General features: G+C 34.7%; 2 protein-coding genes across 4 annotated transcripts; both read left to right on the plus strand.

Annotated features, from left to right (window-relative positions):
• Positions 1 to 1,125: 1,125 nt before the first annotated feature.
• Positions 1,126 to 6,577, plus strand: LOC128222827 (uncharacterized). 3 transcript variants are annotated; one of them, XM_052931960.1, is made up of 3 exons: positions 1,126 to 1,233; positions 2,278 to 3,374; positions 4,766 to 6,577. In XM_052931960.1, exons 2-3 carry the CDS (start codon positions 2,328 to 2,330, stop codon positions 4,781 to 4,783), a joined length of 1,065 nt encoding a protein of 354 aa, XP_052787920.1. In that variant the 5' UTR covers positions 1,126 to 1,233; positions 2,278 to 2,327; the 3' UTR covers positions 4,784 to 6,577. The 3 variants fall into 3 exon arrangements, with proteins under 3 accessions (XP_052787920.1, XP_052787918.1, XP_052787919.1); XM_052931958.1 differs by having other exon boundaries at positions 1,138 to 1,281; XM_052931959.1 differs by lacking the exon at positions 1,126 to 1,233 and having other exon boundaries at positions 2,161 to 3,374.
• Positions 6,578 to 13,354: 6,777 nt separating this feature from the next.
• On the plus strand, positions 13,355 to 22,758 carry LOC128223638 (heat shock 70 kDa protein 12A-like). The gene is made up of 9 exons (XM_052932913.1): positions 13,355 to 13,489; positions 15,434 to 15,581; positions 15,872 to 16,020; positions 17,269 to 17,348; positions 18,331 to 18,475; positions 19,358 to 19,511; positions 19,662 to 19,796; positions 19,936 to 20,144; positions 20,253 to 22,758. Exons 1-9 carry the CDS (start codon positions 13,487 to 13,489, stop codon positions 20,916 to 20,918), a joined length of 1,689 nt encoding a protein of 562 aa, XP_052788873.1. The 5' UTR covers positions 13,355 to 13,486; the 3' UTR covers positions 20,919 to 22,758.
• The last annotated feature ends 216 nt before the right edge of the window (positions 22,759 to 22,974 follow it).

Below are 22,974 nucleotides of genomic sequence, written 5' to 3' on the forward strand. Positions count from 1 at the left end.
TTCATCTAACAGCCCCTCCCCCTCCCCTATTTGTAAAAAAACAGCGCACATTTGGGAGTTTCTTTATTGCTATCTCCTAACGTAATGTTTCAGGTAAAATTTGGCCAAAATGAACAAAATTTGACCAATCCAAGATTTGACCTATAGTGACCAAGTTTTTACCCCATGTGACTCACTTTTACAAGGGGTTGACACCCGATCATGGGGACATTCTACGCTCACTCCGCCCATTATTATTCATTAAGAATTATCTTCATGTCATTTAACAATTACATAAACTATAGCCAAACGAAAGACAAAGACAGCAGCTATATATAATCATCACGGGTTTAAAAACAACACATACGCACACATATACATTACAGGCACACCAAACATGATCGTCGAAATGCAATATTTATAATATGCAAAGTACTTAAACAAATAAAGTAATGATTTGTTTAAGTACATTTGACATTGCCGAAAGATATTGCGACTTTTTGTATATCCTATGCATTTAATTCCATGCGGAAAGAATTTTTTGAAAATTTCAAATCAGATTCGACATACTGCATAAGTTCAAAAAGAGAATCTACAGATAATGTTAGATGACCTAATCATGTTTTGAAAAGAAATTGCAATTTAATATTTTTACAAAACAAAAATCAGACCTGCCCCGAAAATAACATTTTTTGACTAAAATACGAAAATAAGGTATCGAAAATAAAGTTATTTTCGCGAAAATACGATTTTGATAAAAATCTGAAAATTGGGTTAATTTTGGCACTTAATACCATTTTTGACCAATATATAGTTAGTTTTTGGCTAAAACCAAGTTATTTTTGCGAAAATAGCGTATTTTAGTTATACCGCCCCATATATCGATTCAGTGAGTTTGCAACTGTGAATCAAAGGTAGATCTACATTAACTTTAAAGTCAAGCTGGGTCTGCAACAATTCTTGTTTATTATCTCATTGTTTTCTATTGTTTTTTTCAAATCAATATCAACATGATCAAACTGCGTAATACAAATTTGGTTTTTGAGGTTAAAAGCGCATGCTTTGTTCTATATTTAGAAACAAATAACGCAAGGTCATCAAATTTTCGGGAAATTTTACTGATTTAAATATAGCATTCTGGAAAAACACGAAATTTTGGAAAACAGTCGGTGATTGAGATTTGATTTGTGGTAGACGGATACAGTTTATACACTGTTAAAGCTATAATTACCGTGTATAATATATTGACAGATTGTATGTATATCTAGCGAGAGGAAACTCAACGATGTTCATGCAAGCAAGGTTAAAATATTTACGCGATGTTTTGGTAAATACTAAATTTCGTTTTAGGTAAAAAGGAATTTTAAAATATTGAATATGGTATACAAAGTATTGCCAAACGTATACCAGGAATTATTAAGGGCCTAGAGGAAGGGACGTTTTGGCGGTGGTTTTGTCCGTTCGTACTATTTGAAAACTAATTCATTTTGAAAAAAAACATGGCGGACACTGATCCAACACGACGGACTTATTTTATCACCGACAAAACGGCCTACTTTTATTTTGTTCTTGTTTAATTGTTTGATATTATTTGTTTGCGAGCAAGGCGTGTTTGTTAGGGGTAAAGGTCGAACCATTATAATATATTGTTATATATTTTTTTTTATCATTTGAGTATCTTCCATGGCCGCTCGTGTAAGATAGGCAAGTTCATCCCGATCATGGAAGATACTTAAATGCTGATAAATGCATTTTGCTGATATTGAAGGAAGGGTTTCAAGTGATGGGGTGTACAAGTAATAGACGATATGAACAAAATTTAAATAACTAAGAATGGGCGGAGTGAATGATTACGATTGTAATTCAGATCATCTAAATGACTTGAAAAACAACCTCATTGGCTAATTTTTATATTTTTAATACATTGTCAACGCCAAACCTGAAGATCTGGGATTAAATCCTTAATGGCTAAGCCTAGTACTTAATTATTGCCTTTCTGCAATTTCTTTTGCCGTAAATGTAGGTTGTAATCTTATGAGTATATTGTTACGGCGGGGTTCCCAGTGATTGTGTGTTTAATACTATCATTGTTTAGGCGGGATTCCAGTGCTGACAGGTGCAGTGCGTGTTAAGGCGGGATTCCAGTGCTGGCGTGTTGAAATACACACTGTTTTATACTATTGGTTATTTAGTACTGACAGTACTATTCGATGTCCAGGTTGGGAAAAGTTTCTTAAAATGCTAGTTGAATGAAATAAAAGTCTAGAGTGTTTTTTTATGGAAATTGGTTGTTTTCAGATAAGATGTGAGAACATTCAACGCGTATCTACACGGTTAAATGTTTCAAAATGGCACAGACAGAATGTTCAAGGTGTAACAAATTTAAGTTTTATAAATACCGGGACGAAGACAATGAGTTGATAGGTGTTCGCTGTACTAAGAAAAAATATGGACATGAGTGGTTAACAACTGGTGACCAACGGGAACAGAGCATTGTGTTTGAGGCCAAAACACTGTATAAGTACACCTTTAAGGACCCGGATCAAACACCAATATTCCAAACAAAACCAGATCGCGACGTGATAACAGCCGAGAATCTGTCAATACTGAAGAAAGGAGATAACATAGCATGGCTGAGGAAAATGGGGATCTGGCACCATGCTCTTATAGCTGGGGTGAATAGGGAAAATAGGACCTTTTCCGTTTACCATTTCCAATCGGATAAAGAAAGTGGCGGAAATAAAGTAAAAGTAGTATATCAAGCAGACTTTGATGTTCTCCAGGGAGAAGGACCATTATACCGAATTAATTATGGAGACATTCCATCCGCCAACACGGTAGAGATAGTGTTAGCCAGGGCCAAGAATTATTGCTCGCTTTCGAAACGTGGAAAGTACTGCTACAATTTTTTTCTTAACAACTGTGAAAACTTCGTCACTTATTGCAAGACAGGGCTTAGCATAAGCTACCAGTGGAAATTGCTGAAGCAAAAACTGAAAGGTTTCGGGTGGGGGTCAGCGATTCGCTGTTTCTTTCAGTATGTTGGCGAGGTCAGCGTAGCAGAACTAATAGAACTAACGCTAAAAGCTTCCAATGTAGTTGGAGCTGTAGCTGTTGTGATAACTGAGTTTATTCTTTGTTTATATGATGTATATCATATTGTAAAAGGAAAAGAAAGTGTTGATGTGAAGGACAAAGCCATACAGATCGTTGGAAGAATAGTAGAATTCATCTGTCGTGCCGGCCTAGGTGCCGGATTCAGTTATTTGTTTGGAGTACTGTTTTCGTCCTTCATTGGAAGCGTCATAGGAGGCTTCTTCGGTCTCGTTATTGGAATGCTTGTTGGTGTGTGGCTTGGAAATCGAATACGGTCCGCATTGTCATCATGCTTAGCGGTACGACTTGATTGTTTAAACCTTATTAAGTATTTTTTTTAAAGCTGCACTCTCACAGATTGAACGTTTTGACAACTTTTTTATATTTTTTCTTGAAACGAGCAATTTTTGCGAAAATCCATGGAAACCTGTTATATAAGACTGCTGACAAAAAATAAGATTGCAGATTTTTATATTTAATTTCAAAAATTGAGTTTTATGTGTATTTCTTAAACCGTAAGTAAGGGTTTATGCCATAAAACATTAATTTTCGAACGGAAATATGAAAATCTACGATCTGTTATTTTGTCAGCAATCTTATATCATTGGTTTGCAGATATTAACCCAAAAATTTGCTCTTTACAAGACAATAAATAAAAATGTTGTAAAACTGGTATATCTGTGAGAGTGCAGCTTTAAGAGTAGTGATAGTTAAATCTAACACTTGAGAGTTGATTTCTTTATAACTGAAGTAAGACTAAATATGTAACATTTAATATGTTTTAATAGTTATCTTTAAAAATGATTTCTTCAGAATTACTATTTGGTGCAATTTTATAGATATACATCTATATATATTGAACGATATATGTGATCAATATGACCAATATCGAATTAGATGAGATGAACATCAGTTACAAAATATTAATAACGCATCTATAAATTCCACCCGATTAATAATATCTGTCATGTGTTCCCGTTCCGGATAGAAAAATCCGACCCGAGGGCACCGGCTACGCAGCGTACCCGAGGGTCGGATTTTTCTATCCGGAACGGATACACATGATAGATATTTTTTCTAGCATACCTTAATTTTTTTTGTGAAGAAACTGCATAAAAAAGCTCATTTTTGTACATTTCACCAAAAAGCGTGCGATAATATTTACTGACGTCATGACGCGCAGTAATTTTTATTCACTGTCAACGTCAATAAGTTCCTTCGATATCAAGTCGTTGAAGGGTTATTTCGATTTGTTGTAAAGATATATTTTTGCAAAGTTAATGTTTATGAAACTCATCTATTGAAATCTCATAATTATGGTTACTTAAAGTATATAATAAAAGAAATGAAAGTATTACGTCACAGCGCGTGACTCATCTGGCATGGGGGGATGCCAGATGGGATTTTCCAGCACGGCTGACGTCACCGGAAATGCCTGTGTGCTAGAAACTAAGATATGTCATAGTAAGATGACATGAAGTAAAATCCTAATGATTAAATATGTGCGGAATGAGCGTAGCGTACCTCATTGGCTGACACATTGTCAATGCAAAATCTGACGCAGGGTTGTGTATCAGATTGCGTGGCAGTAGGCGGAACTTTAAACACCCGCGAAAGATGAAATTCTTAATGATCCAGCCTAGTATTTAATATGCAATATCATTGGTTGATCTTAATATTTTTTTTCCAGATGCCGGAGGTTCAATAGCACGGGAAACGGAACGCTCAAAGGGACGCGCTACGAGGGGACATGACGGGAGAACGACCATTTATTACTGTGGTTATAGCTGTACATATCGGGATTCGTTGCAAGTGAAGATCAATGAAAATATTAAGTACTTGATGATTGTTGTGTAAATAAACCTCCGTGGCAAGAGATTTGTATTGACGGTGCCAAGGTGGTAACCTTAGAATTTATTCATAGCGATACATCAATATTGGTGTAATATGTGTTGTCTTTGCGCATTGTATGTTTCTCTCGTCATCGTGTCTGTAGCTAATTCGAAAGGCAACATTTTGCTTAAAATAAAGACTTAAATCAAGGATAACTTTTCTTTTACTACACCATTTTAAATAAAACAAAGAGCAGTCTATGCCGCTTAAAGAGCCCCGCCATCGTTTTATTGCCGAAGTTTGATAGGGTGATGAGTTTCATCAAACACATGGCAAACCTGTTACCAAAATAATGTTTTGACAGTGCTCCGTCAGACGGCCGTATTATGAAAAGGTTTGTCGAAAGGTTTTAAGAAACTAAGTTCTCAATCAAACTATGGTAAAAAAACGAAGGTGGGGGCCGTAAGCGGCGTAGACTGCACTATGTTTCATTTAAAATGGTGAAGAAATAGTAAAGTTATCTTTGTTAAAAGCCTTCATTCGAAGCAAGATATTGCCTTCCGACGTAGCATTTATGACGCAATTTATCACGTGGTATACACACACTAATTCCTGGATGTTGATAACATGTCATCGATTTGCTATACCATTTATTTTGGTTATCATAATTGACGTCAGCATCATGAAATAATGTCATTATGCGTTTTTTGGTATACCACTAGTGTTATAACTAGCCAAAAAGTGTGACGTCAGCTTGGCCATTAAAATAGCATTGAAAAAATCCGCCCTACACAGCGACATTTTATGTCTTTAAAGCTGTAAAATGGCACATAAGTATTTATGATATGAATAGAATCTCAAATTCCTTGTCATTTAATACGAATTGTTTCAAACTCATTTAATTGCAAATATGAAATGATCACTCATTTGAGATGTCGCTGTAGTTTGTATTGTTTTGCCTTCATCCGTGTGCCTTTTAAATAGAATCATTGTAATATTTTAAGATTCTTGGTTTCTCGCTGTAGTTGTTGGCCTTCATCCGTGTGAATTTAAACGTGATTGTGGTATTCCTTTAAGGTACTTGGCATGTCCCTGTAGTTTGTATCGTTTGGCCGTACTGATTCGTGTGCCTTTAAACATACTTATGGTTTAACATGAGCTTGCCTCTGCTGTTTTGATAATATCTTTTTAGAACATTAACTACACGAACATTTATGATTTCTTTTTAAAGCAAGCATACATGTATAGGTTTTTTCGTGTCTTTCTAGTTTATATTACTTAATGTGTTACATCAGAACCGAGAGTGACATATATTTCAATCTTATATGAGAACGAGTATCCGAGGATTGACGTTTTCTTGTACGGTCAATTATCGTAAAAGACTACCTGTCCATCGTCCACCGTTTGTTCATACATGACAAATGGACATATGTACAAAAATACTGCGTCTATTATTAAGCATGTAAAACCTTTTCGAAATATGTAAATTTTGAATTATATATTTTTTTCCATATGGTGATCAATTCTTTAGTCTACTTACATTGACTAATCTCGTTTTTTAAATAATTGGGTAGCTTCAAAAGGTACATTGTTGACAAAGCCTCACGTATTATACATATATTTAGTGTCATTTGTTATCAAAATGAAAAACCTTCTGTTTTTTATTAAATGGACATAAAGGGTTATTGTTTGTTCTGGTGTAAGATCGCAATATATTTCACCGAGCGATCACCAAAAGCTTGACATGAATCATGTTTTATCATGAGGAATATAAACACATTGGGGTCTTTTGCCCTTAAAACTGTAATTTTCTACCGAAGTCCTTATGATAGTCCACAACTTTAACAAACACCGATGGAAAGTCCTTTTAAGCCCCAGTGCCACATTAAATATTTTATTTAGAGAAAAAATTGAGCAGATGACTGATAGAGTCTCATTAATGTCTGATAAAAAAAATATACCTGAGGTCCACACTATACTTCAGTAATAAAATGTTTTGGAAACACAAACAAAATTCCAAACTGGATCACAGACTCTCTATGCTAATTAGGTAGATAAGAAGGCGGAGCATAGTGCTTTGCAAACAGTACCTGAGAATTTGCCGGAATGGACTGAAAAAATAACCAAAGAATAATAAACATTGTCGAATCAAATTTCACGTAAAGAATTAAATTAAGCTCCTATTCCTAAAATAAATGAAATGCAAGTATTTTTGCATGAATAATTATCAATGTTGTTTACAGTAGTGAACAATGGCAGAATGGTACTCGATAATCTTTTTTTAAATTGCATTTTTTTGTGTATTACGAAATAAAGAGTAGTACACCATAAGGAGTGTTAATACTAAGATACCAGAAGCCGGAACCGTTCAGCAAATGTTGATAATTGTTCAAATATCGTTTTTGTGTCGTCTGACTAGGCGACATATAGGGGTTACATATGGCGGCGGCGGTCGCGTCCCATTTTCACTTGTCCGGGGCATATCTCGTAAACTATAAGTGGTATCAACTTGAAATTTTATATGTAAATAGATCTCATTGAGGGCAAGTGCAGTGCACAGGAACTGTTACTCTTGCTACCATATTTTCAGAGTTATTGCTCTTTGTTAATTTTCATACTTAAAGTTTTGTCCGGGGCATATCTTGTAGAATATAAGAGTTATCAACTTGAAACTTCATATGTAGGTAGATCTCATGGAGGGCAAGTGCAGTGCACAATCACAGTAACTCTTGCTTTCTTAGTTTTAGAGAAATTGCCCTTTGTTAATTTTCATGCTTAAATATTTTTTTTTCCGGGGCATATCTTGAAGAATATAAGAAGTATCAACTTGAAACTTCATATGTATATAGATCTCATTGAGGGCAAGTGCAATGCTCAAGAACCGTATCAACTTCAAATTTCGTATTTAGATAGATCTCATGGAGGACAAGTGCAGTGCACAATAACAGTAACTCTTGCTTTCTTAGTTTTAGAGTAATTGCACTTTGTTAATTTTCATGCTTAAAGTTTTGTCCGGGGCATATCTTGAAGAATATAAGAGGTATCAACTTGAAACTTCATAGCTAAATATATCTCATTTAGGGCAAGTGCAGTGCACAAGAACCGTTACTCTTGCATCTATATAATTAGAGTTATTGCCCTTTGTTTATTTTCGTTGTTAATTTTTGTCCGGCTTAACGTTGTTACCTTCAGTTCCACCTACACTTGAAAGTTAAATGGCAACATCATTGTCTATAAATGAATAAAATGCCAATCTAACAGCTATAATGTCGACGGTAAATAATTCATCAGGCGGCACATCCGACTCGCGGAGTTCTAGTTAAAGATTACAACTTTCATTGAGTGTAAACAGCTTTGGTGATGCGTAATTGGCTGATTAACATTATCATGCGATTTAATCAATACATGGTTAACATGTCAAAATAGCAATTGGTTTTAAGAAAGTCCTGCTGGTCGAGTGGATCAGGTTACGTTAACCTAAGGTCAATTTATCTGGACTTTACTGACCGGGGTTGGCACCAAACTAAAATTGCAATTTTGATACCATACAGTAATATAATGATTATATAAGTTTTTCAGATGCGTAAACGGCAAATTTTGTATATAAAGTAACATAGAAATTTAGGTTTTCAGAAAGTCACGTGATATGCACATTTTGTAATAACGTTGTGAGCGCTAAATGTAGATTATATTAAAATTGTTGCATTTTCTTATTGCGATAAATGCATTTTAGGGGTTAAAATGTACAAAAAGGTTAAGAGTATAAGTATCGTCCATGGCCGAGAGTGTAAGATAGCTTCATTCCGACCCGAGCGTAGGGTGTTTTACGGAAACGAGGTTTACCGAGAACCTATCTTACACGAGCGGCTATGGTAGATGCTTTTTCTCCCACCTCAGTTAAACAAAATTAAGTAAAAATGTATTTTTTTTGCTGGAACTCTTTTGTGCTTTGTGAAAACAATTGCGTACGGATATGCGATAATTCGTGGTTGTCATGGATATTCGCGCAGTGATTCAGAGTATGTACATGGTCTGATCGGTCTTTAAATAGTTCTAAGAAGATTGAAGCATTATTTCTTGAAAGGTGCGTGAAAACTGTTTTCTGGTGACTTTTGAAGCGAGAAATAATTAACTAGTGTTCTAAATATTGCTACAAGACAAGGTTTCCATGATGCGCTACACACGACATTCTTCAACAAGGGAGATAATTACAATGTGGTGACCATTAAAAGAAGTTCCATACGGGCATTTTATCTTCGCCCGTGGGCAAGATAAGAATTTCTAGCATGGTTAAATTAATGGATCTACTTTTCTCCCACCTCAGATAAGTAGATCCAATAATTTAACCATGCTAGATATATGCTCTTAAACTGCACAGCAATATATTCAGATCAGAGATCTGATAAGACAATTAGGCAATTAGATTAAGATCAATACACAGAGGTTGTGTACAAATACACGGTTTTTTTTTTTTTTGGGGGGGGGGGGGTCACTTATAGAAGGATTAAACTAGGCCTTTAAGAGAGCTCGGGGTCACCCGTAAAGTTACGGGCAGGATCTTTGCTATAACAGTCCTTGCGATAGTTTTATTAAAACCGTAGTTTACGTCAAAAAAGTAGTTCCGCCCTTAGGCCTTACTATCTTTATTGAAAAGGGGCTGTGCAGCAAGTTGTATACAACTGGTTAAGTATTTTACTTTGGTTGGCCAGAATTCATTGAATAACATCGAATTTATAATTTCTCTCGACTTTCTCATTTACAACTTTGTTAAATGTATCTTTGATTACACTTCAACAATTTTCGGGCGTTTTTTAGACGAGATATTCAGTCATCAGAATGGCAATACATGACACTATATTATCAGTGCTGTCGTTGAATCGGCAGACCAAGATCAACCTTTGGTATGTTTTTTGTGGTCTAGCTTCCTGCCGACAGGTCTAGTATGTTCACATCACAATCACTTTAACAAAATTTTATCGTTCTCCCGAACGAGGCTTTTTTGTTGTAAAAGAGTCCGCTTAATGAAGTATTTTTATTTTTTTTCACCTCTGATGCTTCAAACTTTTAACGGGTTTTCGATGTAGATCACCGCTAATCACTGGCATTATTTTTACCATTTTACTAAAAAATTGAGTTCTAACAAATTGGTAAAGACTTTATATTCATAGAGGACATTTCGTAGAAATGTAATTTGTGATGAAACGTTATTCAATTAAGAAGTACTTCTAGTATATCATATATAGCCTGGCCAATATTTGGACTGTGTAATGAAGTTAGTACTTGTAGTCATTAAATAAATATAGTAAGGGTGTGATATACTTGTGATAACCCCCTACCCGAACTCTCGCCATGGCGTCCACGACCACTTCCCGAGAGGGGCTCTAATCAGACGACCCAGCAGCCGGCCCGGTCATAGGAACGCGAGCAGAAGCAGCTGCGAATCATATTTTAGAATGTCCATGGTGTTCCGTCTTAGCTAAGCTTTTCTGTTTTTTGAATTTTGTAATTATAAATAACTATGACATTTTGATTTTTACAGACACATTGCATTCTAAAATATCAAGTACTGATATTGAATTATTTATTTTCTTGTCCTAGACCTAAATACACCTTAAAGCTGCACTTTCACAGATTGAACGTTTCGACAACTTTTTTTATTTTTTGTCTTGAATCGAGCCAAATTTTGCGAAAATTCACGGAAACCATTATATAAGACTGCTGACAAAAAATAGATCGAAGATTTGTTATTTTAGTTAAAAAGTTAATGTTTTATGCATTTTCTAGTAACGGTTTAAGCCATAAAACACTCATTTTCGAATGAAAATATGAAAATCTACGAACTGATGTTTTGTCAGCAATCTTTTATTATTGGTTTGCAGATATGTACGCAAAAATTTGCTCTTTCCAAGACAAAAAATAAAAAAAGTTGTGAAAATGGTAATCTGTGAGAGTGCAGCTTTAAGGCGAAACGCCACAATGGCGGTGTGATTGATTACTTCCAAGAGAAATATTGTGATAAAACAAAGTAGTCTCTAATGATAGCAAAGGTTTGATCTGGTTTAAATTGGACAAATAATATTTTAGTACCGATAATGATATTTATGTTTGCTCATTTTATATTGCATCTGAAGGATCGAATGTGTATAGGAGTAGGGATTCCGAACTATATGAATTTGATGTTTTTGAACATTTGTCGGATGACATCAGATAATGCAGCCAATAAGGTGATATACTGCCCACGGGTGATTTAATCCAAAATACTTATCTTGACCGTAATATTGATATGCCCACGTACCCACTGAATAGTTAACGAATATATTGTTTTTGATACGCAATATATTAACTCTTTGCAAAGAAAACAGCATATTTATTGTCTATGACTTGATGGTTAAAATTTTGCTTGTTATAATTTTATACGTAACATGTTCACGGCAAGTGCTGTTCATTATGTCAACTTGACCTACAAATTCGTATCAACTTATAGGTGATTTTAATGTGCTCGATGTGAACGAATTATCTGACATTTACCCGCTAGATTTTACAATGAACTTTGTGCATATGAATACTTGTAATAACCAAGTATCCTTTGACAAAATTGCTTAGGATGAATCGGAAACTGAACTATTATATTCAAAACTTCAGGACAATAACTTGACATTGTTAACAATATGCTAAGAAATTCTAAATAAAGTATGAACAACTCTCGTTTTGAACTGAACGGCAAAACCGTGTAAAGTACGAATACAAGGAAACGAACCCAAACACCCAAAAATTATAAATGGTTTAATGAGAGTTGTAACAGTCAAAAGGTGTTTTCAATGAACCGGGACAATTAGTTTAAAGTAAAACCCTTGTGTGTTTTGCTCGTCTAAGACACGAATCTTATTACGTTAACCAGTTAGTATGTTACTTATTAAGTGGAATTCGCAAACCAAAACTAGTTAACCAGTTAATGTTGTACAGCTAACAAAGGTGATATGCAGTTCTGGGCACTTTTAAGCCTGCTTTTAGCCTTATGATATTTATCTTACCAAAAAGTAATGCGAATACTAACTAGTTAGCTAGATAATTATCGCGAAAATAAGTGTTTAACACGAAACAATTCGCGAACGTTATCAGGTTATCCAACGGCAGTTTTATGCCACCAAACCTCGCACTATAGCGGCATATTACATTAGTAAATGTTATTGCACAAATATTTCCTCTTATATTGCGTAAGCGAACTGAACAATGGTGTGAGGAAAACAAAGTTTTAATGACTCACAATTTGGTTTTTGATGCAATAAAGGCACATCAGACTGTATATATATATCCATTTAATGATACGTTGTTATAAATCGTAACATTAAGCTGTTATGTGCTTTCATTAATTATGAAAACGCTTTTTATACAGTTATCAAAAACGTAAAAGTTAAATCTTATCAAAGAAAGCTTTAACTTGAGGAAACTTAGTAATAAAACAAATTATAATAAACTAAAAGGTAAACTTCAAGTACTTAAATGATTAGGGATCCCGACTATATCTGCAGACGAAGGAATACAATTCAATGTACCTAATGCAAAAAAAGTTACGATTAAGTTATTGTTTGAAACTATAAACATCACACACAGTTGACTTAGCAAATAAAAAAATTAAAACTGTGTGATAATAGAGTTTCATAATGGAAAGCATCATTGTACTAAAACTGGGAACAAAGAAAGAAAACATTATTAAAAATAAAAACACGACATATATTTGCTAAACTTTTTTTCCAAATGATAACCTAAGTAAACTTTTAAAAGAAAGAAACATTTCACGCTGGAACATTCTTAGGAAGCCGACGTTCAATGTGTTGTGTATAAGATGAGATTTAAAAGCTGCACTCTCACATATTGGATGTTTTGACAACCTTTTAATTTGGAATGAGCCACATTTTGTCGTCAATATCTGCAAATCAGTGATATAAGATTGTTGACAAAAGATCAGATCGCAGATTTTCATATTTCCATTTGAAAATTAATGTTTTATGGCTAAAAGCGTTACTAATGGTTTAAGAAAACTGCATAAAATATAAATTTTTGAACTTAAATATGCACATCTGCGATCTGATTTTTTGTCAGCATTTTTTCATTGGTTTTCCAATTATGTTCGCATAAATTGGCTCGTTCAAAGACAAAAAATAAAAATGTTGTCAAAACGTTCAATCTGTGAGAGTGCAGCTTTAAACGGCTTTTGAATAATGAATTTCATTTGAAACATTTCGTTAAAACAATATTCCGATATAAACATAAAAGAATAGACCTTGGTGCCAAATGGTTTTGTTTACGCCGTAAGATCCAACAAACGATAACACATACTACAATAAAGACCATTCATGCTAATGACAGGTACAAATTTGTACAAATGAATGTGCTTTGCAATTTTCACCACAGCACTCATTCATTTTAGTGACACGCTTGTAAACCTTTTGAATATTAGGCAACACCTGTCCTGCGTGTTTGCTAAATAACTTTCTGGTGGCTATAATCACAGGTCCACTGATATCGTTTTCATTTTTAAAGAATACTTACTTGAGACACAGAGCGTGACTTTTTCGTTATGGTAAGATATATTATCTTTTATAGTATTGAAATGTAGCAATTGCATTTATTTAGGTTAAAACAATTTCGTCTTTGTATTTGAGAGATAGTTTTCTTAACTGCAAAGCATTTTTATATAAGTTTTCAAATCCGGAAGTAAATTATGACTTCGTCGTTTGTCTGTATTGATCGACAATATCTAAATATCCACACTGTTCTTGTTCTTATTCTTTAAGTTCTTGTTCTTTTAGTTGTTGTTGTGTTTGTTGTTGTTGTTGTTCCCATCCTCCTCCTTCTCCTCCTTCCCCTCCTTCTTCTTTTTTTCTTCTTCTCCTTCTTCTTCTTCTTCTTCTTCTTCTTCTTCTTCTTCTTCTTCTTCGGAGTAGGTTGGAAATTTTCCTTCAAGCATGAGTTTGGATTTTTAGCATAACCTGTGCGAACAAAACGCCCTATGCTCTAAGTAGCCTTTTAGATCATATAAAGTTCTAACATTTAGGTAGTAGACTCATGCCCTTTAAAATATTACGAGCTCATAGATAACGAAGTGAAAGACATTTTCTCTATCATGCTGATCTAATGAGATCCTTCATAACTTTTATCATGATACAAATGGATATAGCGATGGATGTCTCGAAAACCGATTAATTATTTAAAGACGGTCTCCACATAAAATTGTAATTAGCAATTGGTCTTCATGTAACAACTATTACAGATCGGACAAACTTGTGACGATCTGGCATCAGTTTATTATAAAATTCATTGGATTTGGTGTTGATTTAGAGCCAAGGCAATGCTTTCCGTCCTTAAAACTTTTTTTGACAATAGGAACTTTAGAAGAAATAAATAAATATTATTTGCGCATTTATTTTGATAATCGTTGATGGAGTACATGCACTTTAGATATGACATTGGCGATTACGAGACCGAACTTTACCAACGTAGACAGGCCCTAGTATGGTGCCAACTGAGTGCTCTATTGACGGAGCTGAGAGAAGAGATAACTCTTGGGAATCTTAATTATGTTTGCAAAATTACACTTCACTGGCAATCACTTTAAACTTAGATCAATAAATACAAATCTAAAACACTTCATTTAATCAATGATATATTAGAAAAAATACGAACTACTTAAATTGATGTACAGGCATACATCCAAGGTTGTTTATGATAAAATTGGCCGAGGAGATCCGAATGATGTTTACACAGAGGTTTGTCGTGTTTTTGTAATTTAGTTCCAGCAACCTTGACCTTGACCCCGCTCACCAAAATAAGCAATACCAGTTGCCAGCACTATACATCATTCGTTTCTAGAGACATTGAGCGGAAACTATTATTTTGACCCCTAACGACATTCTAATTATAATAACCCAGTTTTTATTGAAAAGCTGGTTAAATTCAATGCGGTTTAAATGGCTTATGCTATGCTAACACATTGATTTTGCCGAAGTTTAATGTGCTGTATATAAGAAGAAAATTTTATGAACAATGATTGATTGATTTGTAACGTTTTGTTAAAAAAATTAGCGCGACATTGTCTTTATGGTAAGATATATTACCTTTATCGAATATTAAAAAGGAATAATTGCATATTCAGGGTTCGATTTCGCCTTTGTATAACATTTAACTTTTTGAGGGATTGTTTTCTTAACTGAAAAACATTTTAATATAAATTTCCAAATCCGGAAGTAAATTACGAATTTGTCGTTGTCTATTTTTGTGAACCATATTGAAATATCCACCTTAATCTTCAACTTCATCTTCTACTACTTCTTCGTCTGGTTCTTCTTCTTTTTCGTCTTCAGGTCCTTCTTCTTCTTTAACTTATTCTTTAACTTCTTTAACTTCTTCTCTTCTTCTTTAACTTCTTCTTCTTCTTCTTCTTCTTCTTCTTCTTCTTCTTCTTCTTCTTCTATTTCTTCTTCTTTTTCTTATGAAGGAACTAACCGCAACTTTCCTTATCCATTAGGCATCTGGTTCAGCTCTTGTTGTGGCGGCCATTGATTTCGGCACGACCTACTCTGGCTGGGCGTTTTCCTTCAAGCATGAGTTTGAACGGGATCCAACAAAAGTATCTGCAAAAACATGGCGTGGGGGTCAGTTTTCTTCTCTCAAAGGTAACATTGTCTTATCATAATTATCATTAATGTGTGCGGTCATATGATTTGATCAAATTCGTTTATCATATAATTACAATAAAGGCTATCGCTTTTATGCGGAAATTATTCCTTTGCTTAATATTCATGTTACTGGCTTGATTAGTTAGTGAATTAAGTGAATTCAACAAGGCTCAAACACTGGTTTTAGAGATCTGTAACAAACTCATTTGCATAACGATGGGAAAATCGTTATATAGTACCATGTCCGCGCATAAATATTAAACCTTCATGTTTTCGTATTGTGGTAGGACCAACCTGTGTGTTGATCAAGCCGGACGGAAAAACATTTGAGACTTTCGGCTTCGAAGCGGAGAAACGCTATACGGAACTGGCGGAGGAAGATGCCCACAAGAAATGGTTCTACTTTAGGCGCTTCAAGATGAGTCTTTGGAAAAAGGTCTGTATTGCAGTACCTTCAAGTTGGACGCACTATATCAGTGTGTGTATACCATGTGATAAATTACGTCATACATGCTACGCGGAAGGCAACATTTTGCTTAAAATAAGACTTAAATCAAAGATAACTTTTCTTTTACTGCACCATTTGAAATAAAACAAAGGGCATTCTATGCCGCTTAAAGAGCCCCGCCTTCGTTTTATTGCCGAAGTTTGATAAGGTGATTAGTTTCATCAAACACTTCGATAAACCTGTTTCCAAAATATTAATTTGACAGTGCTCTGTCAGACGGCCGTATTGTGAAAAGGTTTGTCGAAGTGTTTTAAGAAACTTAACTCTCAATCAAACTCTCGTAAAAGACCGAAGGCGGGGCTCCGTAAGCGGCGTAGACTGCGCTATGTTTCATTTAAAATGGTGAAGAAATCGTGAAGTTATCTTTGTTTAAAGTCTTCATTCGAAGCAAAATATTGCCTTCCGACGTAGCATTTATGACACAATTTATCACGTGGTATACACACTGATGACGCAATTTATCACGTGGTATACACACACTGTATGCTCATACGCTAATTTAAGTTTATACCATTAATTTTTATTTTGTCCTGATTTGAATCACTCTGGAGAACGTTTCACTGGTGTCTTGTTTAAGAAGCAACGAGAAAGTATCCCTGCATGGGATATACCCTACATTCTCTTAAATGAGAAGCGGACAGCTTTACCACTAGACCACACTCACCCTCAATGATAACTAGAAAAAGAAGCAAAATTTGTTCTCGAAAACATGTTAAATGCCTTTGTTAAAGTCTGTATAGACAATTTGTTTCCGAGCCTTGCGTACACTTATAATACGAGAATAATGTTGTTTCATGATAGACTGTTTTACGTTGGTTTTATTTTATTATTGTTTAATAGATTTATACATTTAGATTGTTAAGTTGTCATCAATAAGAGTGTATTGATGCAGCTTTTTTTAATGCCGAGGTGATAATGATAATGTAACAGATAAAAAACAAAATAAAACACTAATCCTGGACAATCTTTCGTTGCATTTCGTTTTGATTGAAATTGAACATAAACAAGATGGATCTATTAATCTTATTTAAATAACAAGTCATGAATATATTACAATGGCTATAATAAATTTCCACGTATGAATATTACTTTCTTGTTTAGAAATATTGATATAAATAGCTGAAGTTCAAGTGCATTCAACCACTGTTTTTTATCTATTCTTATTCTTGAATGCAGGTCATTAATCGCAATACAAAACTGGAAGACGAGAGCGGTAAAGAATTACCTGCTATGACGGTCTTTTCACTATCTATCAGGTAATGACAATGACAGTTAAAGCCGATCCTTTGTAATATATTTTCATAGCGTTGATTGTTGGTTAATTTAAAGGCGCACAACAAAAGTTGATACTTTTTTAATTTTAATGCATTATCATATTTTACTCATATGACTTCATCGATAAAAATATAATCAGAATATGATTTCTGTACTGATAAAGCTATTAGCCTTTATAAATGTTATTTTTTAAATTATGTTGCCAGAAATTCCCCAGTTAAATCTGGAACATAGCTATTCTTTTTGTATCCCTACCTTAATCATATGCAGTTTTTTTATTTGATTATGTACAGTCAAATCAGTAAAAAAAAGATAATGCATTAAATTTTAAATCATAATAATATTTTGTTTGCATCAACCTGTAGTGTGCGCTTTTAATACCAGACTGTTACAACGATATTTATTATATATATGCAATTGCAAAAGAATAAGCTCATACAGCATGACAAGAATATTGATAAATTAACGATTAATAATATACTGGAAACTACATTGAACAAGCCCATTAGCGAACACACTGTGAAGTGACACAGGCTAAGGCATAACAAACACTTTACATGGCACACACTTTCACTGAAACAATAAAGATAAACGACACGGTGTACCAAACTATCTATATTAATATGCCGAATTATTTGCTCAGACTTTTTTTCATAAACCAAATAATAATTTATCTGCTTTAAATTCAAAAGTCTCAAAACTCGTTAAAAGGAGAACATACCACATCGAAAATAGGTATCGTGGTTTGGTTCTGTTACGACTAACGCTGATTCAATGAAGCTGAATTGAAATTCATTTAACGATTTTATTACTGGAAAGTTTGCAGTTTAACGTTTTATTTTCTTTATAGAACTAAACGACAAACACGTCAATGTCACTAGCACATACGGCAACAACAAACATATCATATGCATCAAAATGATGTTCGCGTCAACCATAATTTATCTTGTTTTCATTCGTCAGGTTCCTTAAGGATGAGCTTTTAAAGAGATCCGGTGACCAAATAGGAGAAAATGGCCTGGAACCGGAAGATATTCACTGGGTGCTGACAGTTCCCGCTATTTGGAACGACGCCGCAAAACAATTCATGAGAGAGGCGGCCCAGGAGGTAATTTACACAAACATTGGCCCGCAATATAGTTATTGTCGGATGATACGTACATTCGGAACTCCGCGTCCATTTTTATCGAAAACAACCTCGGATTTATGCCGGTACATCAGTTAAAGTATTTCGTAAAATTTTGAATTCTATCTTTAATTAATTGTAGTGTTTTAGCTTGTATTTATTGATCTAAGTTTAAATTGATTGCCAGTGAAGTGTAATATTGCAAACAAAATAAGGATTACCAAGAGTTAAGTCATTAAGTTTAACTGCTAAATTAAATCACTACGCGATCTACTTCCAGAGGGCCTTAAACATGCCGATTTCTGAGTATGTAAATCGTCCATATTAATCCGAGGTTGTTTTCGAGAAAAATGGCCGAGGAGTTCCGTATCGTGATACGTTACGGGCCAAAAAGAGAGACAATCATCGACACGATATCTGTACTTCACAGAAGTACATTCTATTTATAGCCGCATATTTATCATAGTTCACAGACGGTAATCATCTTACATCCTGTTAAAACGTGGGTTTCGACAAAAATATCACTTTCTGTCTTTTAATATATTTGTTATCTAGTGTATATCAAACTTAATGGTTGTTACGTGGCAGTCACTTGCCCAATGAAAGGTGTGTACGTATAACACATTTTATATACATAACATGTAATACACAGTCTTATTCGACGAGTTTAATAAAAATGTTATTAAGCGAACCTTTGGTAGTGATGAGTCGAACACCTCACAGAAATGCTATTTCCCGGTCTACACGCATTTTAGAATTACCTGGAATCATTTTGAAAAATGTATATTCAATCACTTAGATTCCGTATACATACTAGCTTCTTTTTATTGTCTCTATTTATAGTTTTAACATATCGACTTGCAGGCTGGAATACTTCAAAACATGTTGACAATAGCGCTTGAGCCCGAGGCAGCCTCACTCTACTGCAGGCATCTTCCAGTTGAGAAGGGAGATAATTCCAGGACTTGTCTCTCCAAATTTGGCCCAGGAAAGAAGTATCTTGTCCTCGACGCTGGAGGTAGGTGTTACAAAAATTGATATATCAACTAAATGTATCAAACAAAAGGAATGGTTTGGTGTACCTTGCGAGAAGGTTTTATTCTCTACATACTTTCACGTTGAATTGAATTTGTGCGTAGTGTTATAATTATCCACATTTCTAATTTAGGCGGAACTGTTGATATCGCTGTACATGAGGTTGGACCTTCCGGGGATCTAAAGGAACTTCACAAGGCGAGTGGAGGTGCCTGGGGTGGCACGAAAGTCGATGAAGCTTTTATGAATTTTCTTGGGCAGCTTGCAGGTATAAGAATAAGCATAAAAGATAAGTTTGGAGTTAAAGCTATTGTTTCTCTTTGTTTTCTTTATTTCAACTGAAATTTGACAACTTTTGCAACAATAATGCAAATTATGCATCATGCTATTATTGCATTATAATATAGGACCTGACGTTATTGAGAGATTCAAAGATGTAAACATGGAGGATTACATAGATTTGCTTCGTGACTTCGAAATCAAGAAAAGGGACATTGCTCCTAGCAAGGACTCGAAAGTCACAATCAAATTACCTATTGCCCTTTCGGAGTTAGTAAGGGAGATGAAAGGGACAGAGTTAAAGAGTAAAATTCAGCAGTCGGGACTTGAAGAAAAGGTTTGATTTGTTATATCATTATTTTTCTCTCGTGTCTTTTCTTAATTGTCACCTAGCGTTTTCTGTATGTTGAAAACAACAATCCGTAAATCATTTTTCTTTTTGCAGGCTAAACTGACTGGCGACAAGCTGAGATTAGAAGCAAGTGTGGTGAAGACATTCTTTCAAACGTCAATCAGCAGTTGCGTGAAGCATGTCTCGGTCCTTCTCGATAAACCCGTCAACCGTGGGGTTCAAGCGATTTTGATGGTCGGTGGTTTCTCGGAGTCACCTATGCTGCAAGAAACGATCAAGATCAAATTTCCAAAATTAACGATCATTACACCACCCGAGGCTGGACTTGCAGTTTTGAAAGGAGCTGTGATATTTGGCCACAGCCCCAAAAGCGTTTCAGAACGAGTTAGCAAGTACACATACGGAACCGACATTTCGGTTCCATTTGATGGGAGCAAACATCCATGGTCGAAAAGGGAAGAATACAAGAATGGTGAAGTTAGATGTAATGATATATTTTCAAAACTCGTAGAACTTGATCAAACCATGGTAGTCGGGCAAACACAGGGTGCAAAAATTTTCACACCGATATGTGAAGATCAAAAGTTGATGTCAATGAACATATATGCGAGTAAAAACAAGGATCCTAAGTTTGTTACAGACTACCGATGCCAGAAGATTGGATCCTTCGATGTCCCAATGACCGGCACTGGTACTGACCGGTCAGTTATGGTGCAAATGACTTTTGCGGGGACGGAGATCGACGTAGAGTGTAAATAGAAGGACACAGGCAATGTTACTCACCACAAAGTGGACTTCTTGTCGTAAACAAAAAAATGACTTGGTTGTGTTAGAAATAAAATAGAAATATGATTGGACTGTTATCATTATTTTTAATTGGAATATAGGATTTTAGGCGGGTTAATATTTTCTCATCTTAGATTTTTTATGAAACTTGCCCAAAGGCAATAAGTAACCTAAACTGCAATACCCTTCTTAAATGACTTAGTATTAAGCACATAATACGCATTCAGTTATCGAAAAACTAGCCGTTTCTTCTTATGTAAAACATGCTGTGTTATCCTGTTTAGACATATTTACCGAGAACTGTAATGTACAGTAGTCAGAAGGTAGTGTTGTTTTCAAACCTTCAAAATGAATAAGCCCTGTAGATAATTGTATAAAATAGAATTGGATTTAAATCTGTATTTCTAAAACCTACCGGAATGAAAGCATTTACAAAGACTGACGATAAGGCGACTATAAATGAATCCCGCCCGTCCAAATAAAAATGACTGGAACTTTGGTCTCTATTTGCGTATCGGTCCGGTACTGTCGGTGAACGGCGTTTATTCAGACCTACAGTGTCGATGAATAACACTCACAAGTAAAACTAATTGTTACAATCGTGTTCGTGGGTAAGCGATAAGAAAGAGTATGAATGCACATTCAACGGTAAAACAGTCATCTAAAAAATATGAAATAAATAAATAAATAAAATGATCCCGCCACATTTAAACGTTTAAACCCCAAGACCCCCCCCACCCAATGTAAAACAAATTGGATGAAAATTTAGCAATTAATTTAAATTAGCATAAATTAACCGTTCATGCATCCGTTTCTGAATGGTGTTATTACACATTTCTTTTTGTGAAGAGAGTAATTTTGGCATTATACGGTCCATTTATCGTATGATTGTGGGTCATATATAAGCCATTTATATGGTGATTAGTGATGTGTGTCTTTTATAAGCCATATATATGGTGATTGATGTTGTGTGTCATATATAAGGTATATATATGGTGATTGATGTTGTGTGTCATATATAAGGTATATATCTGGTGATTGATGTTGTATGTCATATATAAGGTATATATTTGGTGATTGATGTTGTGTGTCAAATATATGGTAATTGATGAAGTGTGTCATATTAAAGACATTAATATATTGATGGTTGATGATGTGTGTCCTACATAAGCGTTTGAGTACGTATAATGTCATACCTCTTCTGTAATGCAATACTAATGCAGTTTAATTTGGTTCTATCGTCCAATTGAAAGTGGTAATACTGTTCGCAAGACACTACAATATAAAGTATGTTCGTCGAACCCTCAACTTTTATTAAAATATTTAACAATTATCAATGAAATAGTCAGTTTACATCTTTCGAAAGAACAAGCATATCAACATACAGCAAATGAACTAATATGAATACACCTTTAAATCCGCCAAATGCTATTGTAAAATTACAAAGGCATCTTATGACCGATTATAGTTCGCTGAAGGTCGACTCAAAGCTACAGAAGGATGGATTTTTATAATATCTGAATCGTATCGTGCAATGTTGAGCCTTCGGCCGTATATTTGCTTGACAAGTTTTATGGGTATTTCATTTAAATAACATTTAAAGAAGCATTACTAAAGATTTCATGACGATAATTTCAAAATTGTGTAAGACACTTGTTTGCAATGCGCATTTTGAATACATAAATTGACGTCACACAAATGACGTCATAACAGACGCACATTATTGAAATGACACTGGTCTTCATTGTACCATACCATTTTAAATCCGCGTGATATTGGCCCAGGTAAATATATGCCCACTTGTACATTTTGAATATATATTAAAATTATTTCAGATAAAGTGTGGTGTTCGTTGTGTATTATAATTAATACCAATAGGCAACCCAACATTTTGTCATCAGTATTGCTTAGAAAAATGATATCGCTGTCATCGGGATGAAAGGAAATCTCGTTGAAAAGTTTGAAGATATGCGGTTGAAATAAATGGCTTTGTTCAATACCTGTTGATTTCAGTCTAAAGTATTGCATG

The sequence above is a fragment of the Mya arenaria genome, chromosome 17, assembly GCF_026914265.1.
Source record: "Mya arenaria isolate MELC-2E11 chromosome 17, ASM2691426v1".
In the NCBI taxonomy this organism is placed as follows: Eukaryota; Metazoa; Mollusca; class Bivalvia; order Myida; family Myidae; genus Mya; species Mya arenaria.

Bases quoted from the DNA above. Each gene is read 5' to 3' on its own strand.
- LOC128222827 (XM_052931960.1), top strand. From the start codon at position 2,328: ATGGCACAGACAGAATGTTCAAGGTGTAACAAATTTAAGTTTTATAAA.
- LOC128223638 (XM_052932913.1), top strand. The intron at 19,512-19,661 runs GTAGGTGTTACA...TTTCTAATTTAG, and splicing joins TCTTGTCCTCGACGCTGGAG to GCGGAACTGTTGATATCGCT. The intron at 20,145-20,252 runs GTTTGATTTGTT...TTCTTTTTGCAG, and splicing joins AGTCGGGACTTGAAGAAAAG to GCTAAACTGACTGGCGACAA.